This window comes from Pristiophorus japonicus, unplaced genomic scaffold, assembly GCF_044704955.1.
Source record: "Pristiophorus japonicus isolate sPriJap1 unplaced genomic scaffold, sPriJap1.hap1 HAP1_SCAFFOLD_3131, whole genome shotgun sequence".
Classification (NCBI taxonomy): domain Eukaryota; kingdom Metazoa; phylum Chordata; class Chondrichthyes; family Pristiophoridae; genus Pristiophorus; species Pristiophorus japonicus.
The window spans coordinates 2,337-14,091 of NW_027252924.1; the positions used below are offsets into that span (position 1 = coordinate 2,337).

Genomic DNA, 11,755 nt, shown 5'->3' on the forward strand with positions numbered 1-11,755 from the left:
GTGTGTGGGTGTGAGGGGTGTGTGGGTGTGAGTGTGAGGGGTGTGTGGGTGTGGGTGTGGGTGTGAGGGGTGTGTGGGTGTGAGGGGTGTGTGGGTGTGTGGGTGTGGGTGTGAGGGGTGTGTGGGTGTGAGGGGTGTGTGGGTGTGAGGGGTGTGGGTGTGAGGGGTGTGTGGGTGTGAGGGGTGTGTGGGTGTGGGTGTGAGGGGTGTGTGGGTGTGAGGGGTGTGTGGGTGTGAGGGGTGTGTGGGTGTGAGGGGTGGGTGTGGGTGTGAGGGGTGTGTGTGTGTGGGTGTGAGGGGTGTGTGGGTGTGAGGGGTGTGTGGGTGTGGGTGTGAGGGGTGTGTGGGTGTGGGTGTGAGGGGTGTGTGGGTGTGAGGGTGTGAGGGGTGGGTGTGGGTGTGAGGGGTGTGTGGGTGTGGGTGTGGGTGTGAGGGGTGTGTGGGTGTGGGTGTGAGGGGTGTGTGGGTGTGAGTGTGAGGGGTGTGTGGGTGTGAGGGGTGTGTGGGTGTGAGGGGTGTGTGGGTGTGAGGGGTGTGGGTGTGAGGGGTGTGTGGGTGTGTGTGACCCATGCTATACCAGATCTAGGAGTGGGTGATGAGCTTGGGGGCCACTGTCGTTACTGTTTATCACCTCTACTTCTCCAAACAACAGGAAGGAGGGAGGGAATAAGACAGGATAGGATTGCTTACCAGCAGTAATCCAGGAGATGTGGAGGGAGCACAGGGATGTAGATGTGCTGCCAGTACATGGGGTAGAGCATTGCAGATGAGCCATGTACACAAGCAGTTAACTGTGGAACAGAAAAAAATATCAACGTATCGATAAATAAATCACAGCGAGTATTACCCCTGACTACAACCCAGGCGACTGTTGGTAGATGGAGGGGCAGTTCCTCCCATATTTGGAGGGAAGAGAACTATGAGGGCTTGAAGATTAAGGGAAGCAGCGGCATGGCATGTGGAAGCCCCGGAGACACCAAGCCAGAGAGTGGGGGATGTTGGTGAGTGGATACCGTGTGCTGTCCGACTGGGAACTAGGGAAAGTATTAATGAAATCTTCCCTCTCCCTAATGTTCTCCCTCGTGTTCTAATGGTTGGTGTGGTCCCATAGTGCCAGGCCCCTCCCCCACAGTACCTTAGCTATAGGACAAGCATTTATGTGAATCGAAACTGTCCTGTCCCACCCACACGAGCACCTTCCAGCAGGGCTCACTGCCTGGGCCAAGGAGCAGGAAGCCTGCCCGAGTGTTTCCCCTCTCGGACAGAGGTGCTGAGCCTGATTGTAGCCCACATTGCTGACCTGGGCTGAGAACAGATCACTTCGCTTGGACCAAGGGTCAAGCCTGCGACTTGCCTGCGACTTTCCTGCTTTGTCCACCTCCGTTACAAACCTAGTAACGCAATTCCCACCTGAACCATGCAGGTAGCGTGTTACATCTGAACCATGCAGATAGCGTGTTACAGCTGAACCATGCAGGTAGCATGTTACAGCTGAACCATGCAGGTAGCATGCTACACCTGAACCATGCAGGTAGCGTGTTACACCTGAACCATGCAGATAGCGTGTTACAGCTGAACCATGCAGGTAGCATGTTACAGCTGAACCATGCAGGTAGCGTGCTACACCTGAACCATGCAGGTAGCGTGCTACACCTGAACCATGCAGGTAGCGTGCTACACCTGAACCATGCAGATAGCGTGTTACACCTGAACCATGCAGGTAGCGTGCTACACCTGAACCATGCAGGTAGCGTGCTACACCTGAACCATGCAGGTAGCGTGCTACACCTGAACCATGCAGATAGCGTGTTACACCTGAACCATGCAGGTAGCGTGCTACACCTGAACCATGCAGGTAGCGTGCTACACCTGAACCATGCAGGTAGCGTGCTACACCTGAACCATGCAGATAGCGTGTTACACCTGAACCATACAGGTAGCGTGTTACACCTGAACCATACAGGTAGCGTGTTACACCTGAACCATACAGGTAGCGTGTTACACCTGAACCATGCAGGTAGTGTGCTACACCTGAACCATGCAGATAGCGTGTCCCAGCTGAAGGTTCTCAGGGAGGTGGGGAGGGATAATGCCCACCTGGGCCGGGCACTCACCGTGCTGAGTTTGCTGCAGGTGATGATAATGCGCCTCTCGTGCAGCATGCTGGCGTAGAGATTCAACATGTTGTTCACATCAACAGCAACCATGTATTCTGTCAGGTTCCGCTGTAACACAAAGAACATTTGTACAGAACTGGACAATGAAGAGCAAACATATATAAAATTACTGTGATGGGGCAGGGGAAGGGTGTGTGTCTGTCTGAATGTGTGTGCATGTCTGTCTCTGTTTGTATGTGGTGTGTGAGTGTGTGTGTGCATGTCTGCCTGAGTGTATGTATGCGTGGAACTTCAGGTGAGGAAGAGGCTTGGTTGTGATGACTTTGGTGGTTCAATAGCTTGCTGGTGTTTATACTCTAAGGTTGCACTGGGAAGGAGGGAGAGGGGGGGCAAAGCACTAGAGGACAGCCAGCACCTTCAGGAGAGGAGACGGGGTGGGGGGAATTAGCAAATCGAATGGGTTCCTGCAGGCAGTTTGTCAAACTTAGAACGTGACTAAAATTTGCTGTTGGCCAGATTTCTCACTGGGTCTCAGCATGGAATGATCCATGCCACCCCCCGCACTGAGCCATACTTACACTCTCTGGTATTGTAGGCAAGCTGCTGCTGTCAGGGGCAATAAAATAAGAAAGCTGGAGAAAGAAGAGAGCAAAGGTCAGTTATTTATAAAATCTACACTTTGCAAAGTGTTCATTTGTCAGGGATTAAGTCGCAAAGAGATTAACATTTAGCAGGGCAGGTCCCACACGGGATTAACAAGATTGTCGTCAAGGTGGTTAACAAGTAGAAGGCAACAAGATTGAAATGAGAAATGTTTTATGATGCTCATTAAAACACTGGAGCATGAGATCCCTCACCTTCCTCTCTCCCTTCACTCCATCTCTCCTAAACGACATTCCAGGGAGGGGTACTCTGTCACTCCATCGCAGAGCGGGGGCACTGGTCTGGCCAAAGGAACTGGCTGCTCCAGTGATGATAGCGTCAGCTGTGGCTCAGTGGACAGCACTGTCACCTCAAAGTCATAAGTTGTGAGTTCAAGTCCCACTCCAGGAACTTATGCACAAAAATATCTAGGGCTGACACTCCAGTGCAGTACTGAGGGAGCGCAGTACTGAGGGAGCGCAGTACTGAGGGAGCGCCGCACTGTCGGAGGGGCAGTACTGAGGGAGTGCCGCACTGTCGGAGGGGCAGTACTGAGGGAGCGCCGCACTGTCGGAGGGGCAGTGCTGAGGGAGTGCCGCACTGTCCGAGGGGCAGTACTGAGGGAGCGCCGCACTGTCGGAGGGGCAGTACTGAGGGAGCGCCGCACTGTCAGAGGGGTAGTACTGAGGGAGCGCCGCAGTGCTGAGGGAGCGCCACACTGTCGGAGGGACAGTACTGAGGGAGTGCCGCACTGTCGGAGGGGCAGTACTGAGGGAGCGTTGCACTGTCAGAGGGGCAGTGCTGAGGGAGCGCCGCACTATCGGAAGGGCAGTGCTGAGGGAGCGCCGCATTGTCGGAGGGGCAGTACTGAGGGAGAGTTGCAATGTCGGAGGTGTCGTCTTTCGGATGAGACATTAAACCGAGGCCCCGTCTGCTCTCTCAAGTGGACATAAAAGATCCCATGGCACTATTTGGAAGAAGAGCAGCGGAATTATCCCTGGCGTCCTGGCCAATATTTATCCTTCAATCAACAAAAAAAAAACAGATTATCTGGTCATGATCACATTGCTGTTTGTGGGAGCTTGCTGTGTACAAATTGGCTGCTACGTTTCCCACATTACAACAGTGACTACACTCCAAAAGTACTTCTTTGGCTGTAAATCGCTTTGGGACATCTGGTGATCGTGAAAGGTGCTATATAAATGCAAGTCTTTTCCTGATGGGTTTAGACAGGTTAGATGCAGGAAGAATGTTCCCAATGTTGGGGAAGTCCAGAACCAGGGGTCAAAGTCTAAGGATAAGGGGTAAGTCATTTAGGACCGAGATGAGGAAAAACTTCTTCACCCAGAGAGTGGTGAACCTGTGGAATTCTCTATCACAGAAAGTTGTTGAGGCCAATTCACTAAATATATTCAAAAAGGAGTTAGATGTAGTCCTTACTACTAGGGGGATCAAGGGGTATGGCGAGAAAGCAGGAATGGGGTACTGAAGTTGCATGTTCAGCCATGAACTCATTGAATGGTGGTGCAGGCTCGAAGGCCGAATGGCCTACTCCTGCACCTATTTTCTATGTTTCTATGTTTCCAACTGGCAGTCGGACTCTCAGTGAGCCCAATGCATGGCACGTACACCCACATGATCTCTCCCTTCTACAAAGGTCAGGTTTTAGGCTTCTGGCTGTGGCCTCCTCCTGGTGACCTATCCGGCCCACACTGCCCATGGTGACCTATCCGGCCCACACTGCACATAGTGACCTGTCCAGCCCACACTGCCCATGGTGACCTATCCGGCCCACACTGCCCATGGTGACCTATCCGGCCCACACTGCCCATGGTGACCTATCCGGCCCACACTGCCCATGGTGACCTATCCGGCCCACACTGCCCATGGTGACCTATCCGGTCCACACTGCACATAGTGACCTATCCGGCCCACACTGCACATAGTGACCTGTCCGGCCCACACTGCCCATGGTGACCTATCCGGCCCACACTGTCCATGGTGACCTTTCCGGCCCACACTGCCCATGGTGACCTATCCGGCCCACACTGCACATAGTGACCTGTCCGGCCCACACTGCCCATAGTGACCTATCCGGCCCACACTGCCCATGGTGACCTATCCGGCCCACACTGCACATAGTGACCTATCCAGCCCACACTGCCCATGGTGACCTATCCGGCCCACACTGCCCATGGTGACCTATCCGGCCCACACTGCACATAGTGACCTATCCGGCCCACACTGCACATAGTGACCTATCCGGCCCACACTGCCCATGGTGACCTGTCCGGCCCACACTGCCCATGGTGACCTGTCCGGCCCACACTGCCCATGGTGACCTATCCGGCACACACTGCCCATGGTGACCTGTCCGGCCCATGGTGACCTGTCCGGCCCACACTGCCCATGGTAACCTGTCCGGCCCACACTGCCCATGGTGACCTGTCCGGCCCACACTGCCCATGGTGACCTGTCCGGCTCACAATGCCCATGGTGACCTGTCCGGCCCACACTGCCCATGGTGACCTGTCCAGCTCACACTGCCCATGGTGACCTGTCCGGCCCACAATGCCCATGGTGACCTGTCCGGCCCACACTGCCCATGGTGACCTGTCCGGCCCACACTGCCCATGGTGACCTGTCCGGCCCACAATGCCCATGGTGACCTGTCCGGCCCACACTGCCCATGGTGACCTGTCCGGCCCACACTGCCCATGGTGACCTGTCCGGCCCACACTGCCCATGGTGACCTGTTCGGCTCACACTGTCCATGGTGACCTGTCCGGCCCACACTGCCCATGGTGACCTGTCCGGCCCACAATGCCCATGGTGACCTGTCCGGCCCACACTGCCCATGGTGACCTGTCCGGCCCACACTGCCCATGGTGACCTGTCCGGCCCACAATGCCCATGGTGACCTGTCCGGCCCACACTGCCCATGGTGACCTGTCCGGCCCACACTGCCCATGGTGACCTGTCAGGCCCGGCAGAGGTCACCTCCAGATCCTCAGCTCAGGAGGTGACCTCTGCAGTTACCAGGATTGCATCCTTAGGTTACCAAGGTCAGAGCAAATGCCATATGAACAACTTGTGCTAATCGGGCAAACCTTGTTAATGAAGGACAGATTGACAATGTGCACAGAGTTCAATTAGACAACAGGTTAGTCCACAGACAGTAAGGTTCCACACCATAGAGCTAGCACGGGTTGCTAGTTAATTTGGTCAGCATGCATGTGTGAGGTTAGGTGCTGCTTAATCATTGGCTTAATTGGTCAGTTGCAGTATGGTGATGTTGGTTATCGGGTTTTGCCCGACTCACCGACGGCATACCACTACTGGGATCCCTCTTCTGATCCTTCAGAAACCGTCCCGTCGTAACTCCCAGCTGCTGGGCCTTTTGAGACAGTATTGTGCAATTACTTTTCATTCCAAAATACCACATTACAACTTATATTTTATCATCTTTGTATTATGAAAAATCTTGTACTTCCTGTTGTCAGCCCTGGCTCAGTGGGCAGCACTCTCGCCTCTGAGTGTGGGTCCAAGTCCCACTTGAGAGACTTGAGCACAAAATCTAGGCTGGCACTCCAGTGCAGTACTGAGGAATCGCCGCACTGTCGGAGGGGCAGTACCGAGGGAGCGCCGCACTGTCGGAGGGGCGGTACTGAGGGAGCGCCGCACTGTTGGAGGGGCAGTACCGAGGAATCGCCGCACTGTCGGAGGGGCGGTACCGAGGGAGCGCCGCACTGTCGGAGGGGCAGTACTGAGGGAGCGCCGCACTGTCGGAGGGGCAGTACCGAGGGAGCGCCGCACTGTCGGAGGGGCGGTACCGAGGGAGCGCCGCACTGTCGGAGGGGCAGTACCGAGGAATCGCCGCACTGTCGGAGGGGCAGTACCGAGGAATCGCCGCACTGTCGGAGGGGCGGTACCGAGGGAGCGCCGCACTGTCGGAGGGGCGGTACCGAGGAATCGCCGCATTGTCGGAGGGGCGGTACCGAGGGAGCGCCGCACTGTCGGAGGGGCGGTACCGAGGGAGCGCCTCGCTGTTGGAGGGGCGGTACCGAGGGAGCGCCGCACTGTTGGAGGGGCAGTACTGAGGGAGTGCCGCACTGTCGGAGGGGCAGTACCGAGGGAGCAAAGCCCTGTTAGAGGGGCAGTACTGAGGGAGTGCCGCACTGTCGGAGGGGCAGTACTGAGGGAGCGCCGCACTGTCGGAGAGGCAGTACTGAGGGAGCACAGCCCTGTTAGAGGGGCAAACATCACATAGGACATGTCCTCCCTGAAGCCTCACAGTCTAATACCCCTTCCCACCAGAATCAAATCAACTGCTGATACTCCGTCGCAAATGCCGTCTTTCAAATAAGACGTTAAACCGAGGCCCCGTCTGCTCTCTCAGGCAGCCATAAAAGATCCCATGGCACTATTTCGAAGAGGAGCAGGGGAGTTATTCCCGGTGTCCTGGGGCCAATATTTATCCCTCAATCAACATACTAAAACAGATTATCTGCTCATTATCACATTGCTGTTTGTGGGCTGCTGCGTTTCCTAACAGTGCATACACTTCGAAAGTACTTAATTGGCTGTAAAGCACTTTGGGACATCCGGATTTCAGGTGCAATAGAAATGCAAGCCTTCAAACCTTATGTCAGTCTAGATTGTGAGTCACTGCAGGCCATTCATGCAAATGGGACAGATGTAGTTCCCCGTGAGGGTCATTGGCCATTTTTGCTGCTCCCCAGAGAATCTCAGAGGTTCAGTGTGACCTTGCTGGTCTGTTTGGCTCATTATCACATTCGGGCATGTTTTACTGACTGAAGCATGCTTTCCATTAGTCGCTGACCCTAATGCGTGTGTGTACAATGATGGGCAGTCTTCTGCATATTTAACAGGCCTGAACTGCACAGACCAGAGGGTGGGAGTGGGACTGTCTATGAAATGGTTGCTGAATACAAAGCATTGTGGGGTGTCCGGAGGCTGTGAAAGGTGCTAAATAAATGCAGCTTCTTTTTACTTACAAATTCGAGATTGAGTGGAGAGTCTGGCTGGGGAGGTGGCTGAGTGTACAGAGCCCTCAGGAGCTCTTTCATTTCACGGTCCTGCAGAGATAAAAACAGAGACATATTAAACCCCACACAGAGCAGGCCCGTGGAGCCACGGCAAAGCGCCAGCTTCCAACATCAACAAATGCAAACCCAGGCCACGATGATTGGCAATTGAATGTCGCATTGGTACAGTTTGGGGCAGTACTCATCATGTTAGGGTTAGAGTATATTGATGGGAGCTTTACTCTGTATCTAACCCCCTGTACCTGCCCTGGGAGTGTTTGATGGAACAGTGTAGAGGGAGCTTTACTCTGTATCTAACCTCGTGCTGTACCTGCCCTGGGAGTGTTTGATGGAACAGTGTAGAGGGAGCTTTACTCTGTATCTAACCTCGTGCTGTACCTGCCCTGGGAGTGTTTGATGGGACAGTGTAGAGGGAGCTTTACTCTGTATCTAACCCGTGCTGTACCTGCCCTGGGAGTGTTTGATGGGACAGTGTAGAGGGAGCTTTACTCTGTATCTAACCCTGTGCTGTACCTGCCCTGGGAGTGTTTGATGGGACAGTGTAGAGGGAGCTTTACTCTGTATCTAACCCCGTGCTGTACCTGCCCTGGGAATGTTTGATGGGACAGTGTAGAGGGAGCTTTACTCTGTATCTAACCCTGTGCTGTACCTGCCCCGGAGTGTTTAATGGGACAGTTTAGAGGAAGCTTTACTCTGTATCTAACCCCGTGCCTGGGAGTGTTTGATGGGTCAGTATACAGGGAGCTTTACTACTGTCACTCAGTTTGTAGAAAGCTCTGAATCAAACCAACTAATTCCACCAGGTATGTGATATCTAACTATATCCTACAGCAGGTGTATGTTACAGTATAATATTTGCTTGGGTTATACAGCGGGTGTATTTTACACATTGTAATATTTACCTGTCCTTTTGCTAAGTAGTCGGCGATATTGTTCAGCAACTTGTAGAAAACTTCGAACCAGGGCAAGAAACTAGAAGACAAACGGAGAACCAATGTGAGGGGTGCAGACCCCAGTACAGGGTGATGTACAGAAACTTTCCCAGGGAAGTTATAGCTTTCGGTTTATTATTTATTATTTTGCGGCATACTTTTCAAAACCCACTGCTGGTCTATATCCCCCTGTAATGTCTTCATATTCCCAGATCTCTGTCATCACTGTCTATTTAATGTTATCCCTCGTCCACCTTCTCCATCAACCCTCGGCTCTGCTCTCCTGAAGGTGTTTACTCCTCGCAGGGCAGGGTTCGAGAGCGGCTGTTAGCCATTCTTCAGGTATGAGCCCAGATGGTGAGAGTCAGCACACTATTCAACTGTGGAGGGCATACAGGATGAACCCTGACCCCACATCCACAGGCGTGAACTCCAGATGCAGGGCCCAGGACACAAACCAGGAGCTTGAATCCTCACTGATCTTTCCTTCCAAACCTTGACCATTGCCTCAGCTCAGATCATATAACTCAGCACAGATTGGCCCCAGACCTTCTGGGTCTCATTGGCTCCGATATGTAGACGATACCAGCCTGCTATTCCTGCCCGAGTATCCAGGCACAAGCTGATGACAAGAGAATGGGGGATTTGAATCTAGGAATCCAGCAATGCCATTCTGAATTAGGATGCTGGGACTTGGAAGGCAGTGGCCTGGGGACCAGTCTCCTCCACCCTCCACCCTGGGGAGAGTCTCCCCCCGCTCCTCTCCTTGGGGAGCAGTCTCCCTCCACCCTCCACCCTGGGGATCAGACTCCCCCCGCTCCTCTTCCTGGGGACCAGACTCCCCTCACCCCTCTCCCTGGGAACCAGACTCCCCTCACCCCTCTCCCTGGGGACCAGACTCCCCTCACCCCTCTCCCTGGGGAGCAGACTCCCCCCGCTCCTCTCCCTGGGGACCAGACTCCCCTCACCCCTCTCCCTGGGGAGCAGACTCCCCCCGCTCCTCTCCCTGGGGACCAGACTCCCCTCACCCCTCTCCTTGGGGACCAGTCTCCTCCACCCTCCACCCTGGGGAGAGTCTCCCCCCACTCCTCTCCCTGGGGAGCAGACTCCCCTCACCCCTCTCCCTGGGGACCAAACTCCCCTCACCCCTCTCCCTGGGGAGCAGACTCCCCTCACCCCTCTCCCTGGGGAGCAGACTCCCCTCACCCCTCTCCCTGGGGAGCAGACTCCCCTCACCCCTCTCCCTGGGGAGCAGACTCCCCTCACCCCTCTCCCTGGGGAGCAGACTCCCCTCACCCCTCTCCCTGGGGAGCAGACTCCCCTCACCCCTCTCCCTGGGGAGCAGACTCCCCTCACCCCTCTCCCTGGGGAGCAGACTCCCCTCACCCCTCTCCCTGGGGAGCAGACTCCCCTCACCCCTCTCCCTGGGGAGCAGACTCCCTTCACCCCTCTCCCTGGGGACCAGACTCCCTTCACCCCTCTCCCTGGGGACCAGACTCCCCCCGCTCCTCTCCCTGGGGACCAGACTCCCCTCACCCCTCTCCCTGGGGACCAGACTCCCTTCACCCCTCTCCCTGGGGACCAGACTCCCCTCACCCCTCTCCCTGGGGAGATGATGGCCCATCACTCTGCACTTTCCCCACACAGCGGTAGCTGGATGTGAGGGGATTTGTGGTTTAAGCTGAAATTCGAGATCACGCAGCACGATCACATCACCAGAAACAATTGGGGTGACATCCTGACAGCCAGTGTCCAAAAAACACAAACACAGCATCTTACTGCTTCATCCGATGAAACTGGGATTCCCTCTCCCTGCTTCCGCTGGCAGTATTTGAAGAGGAGCAGGGCGTTCTCCTGATGTCCTGGTCATATTCTTGGCACAAACAATGGCACCAAGAACAAGTCAACTGGTTGTTCATGTCACTGCTGTTTGGGGGCACGACTGGCACTAACCCGGTGCCCCGTTGGCAAACTGACAGCAGTCACTGCCCCTCCGAGTTGCTCTTTGCGCGCAGTGCTTGGAGACCTTTTGAAGAAGCAGTAAGATGCTGTTTGCTGTTTTTGGTCCCCGTGCCATCAATTATTATTCCAGGCAACTCGTTTTTGAAATATTCCAGGAAATGTTTCACTTCCTCAGGAACTACAGCTTCTGTGACCTCCTGTGAATAGCCAGATCACGTTCTTATTTCTAGTTCCTCCGCATTTAGGTCGCCTTCTCCTCGTCACTGTGCTTCCTTCCCCAGCCGCGCACGTACCAATCACTGAGTCCTAATCTGCTGCTTGGTGCAATTAGACAAGGGGACGTGTGGGTGGGGGCTGGAGTGGAGTGAAGTCCTCTCCTGGAACTCTCCTCTCCTCTCCACAAACCAGGTGTGGTGCTGGCCAGTTACCGTCCCCTGGTTAACCATAGCAGTTAACGTCTTCAGGTACTAGAGAGTGCCTGGGACACGGTGAACTGAGGAGTTATTATCTGGCCCCGGGGAGACTGCAGCGGCCAGTGTCTGGGTACTGGGGGAGGGTCTGGCCTGGGGGAGGGAGACTGCAGGAGTCTGGGTGGGGTTCTGGCCCTGGGGAGACTGCTGGGGTCAGTGTCTGGGTACTGGGGAGGGTGAGGAAATTGGAGAAAAGGACAATAAAAATCTGTGTTAGCATTTTCCAAAGACATAAATTGAGAAGAGTTAGGCAGGAAATGAGGTTAGTTTAGTGGAATTGAGCATGTCTTGGTTCCATCAGAAACCATCTCCCGGGACCTACCTGAGGATGCAGATGCAGGTCTTTGATCCACCTGTCAGACGGCAAAAGCCAAACCGCTGATTGCCGTCTATATCCGTCAGCACGAAGGTGAACTGCTGGACCACGGAGCTCTCCCACGCCCTGCGAATGGAAACAGGTTCAGCCATGATCTTATTGAGCAGGCTGAAGGGGCTGTATGGCCTACTCCTAATTCTTGTGTTCTCAGGATTTGCAGCTCAGACAGCGGGCTCAGATTTGATAA

General features: G+C 54.7%; 1 protein-coding gene across 1 annotated transcript; it reads right to left on the reverse strand.

Annotated features, from left to right (window-relative positions):
- Positions 1-690: 690 nt before the first annotated feature.
- Positions 691-11,755, reverse strand: LOC139249452 (DENN domain-containing protein 1B-like; the record flags this gene model as incomplete). Its single annotated transcript, XM_070872426.1, has 7 exons — positions 11,515-11,755; positions 8,731-8,800; positions 7,778-7,858; positions 6,082-6,156; positions 2,696-2,749; positions 2,115-2,225; positions 691-791 (listed from the first exon to the last, which is right to left on the reverse strand). Coding segments are annotated over exons 1-7 (638 nt in total), but the record flags the coding sequence as incomplete, so codon positions are not given.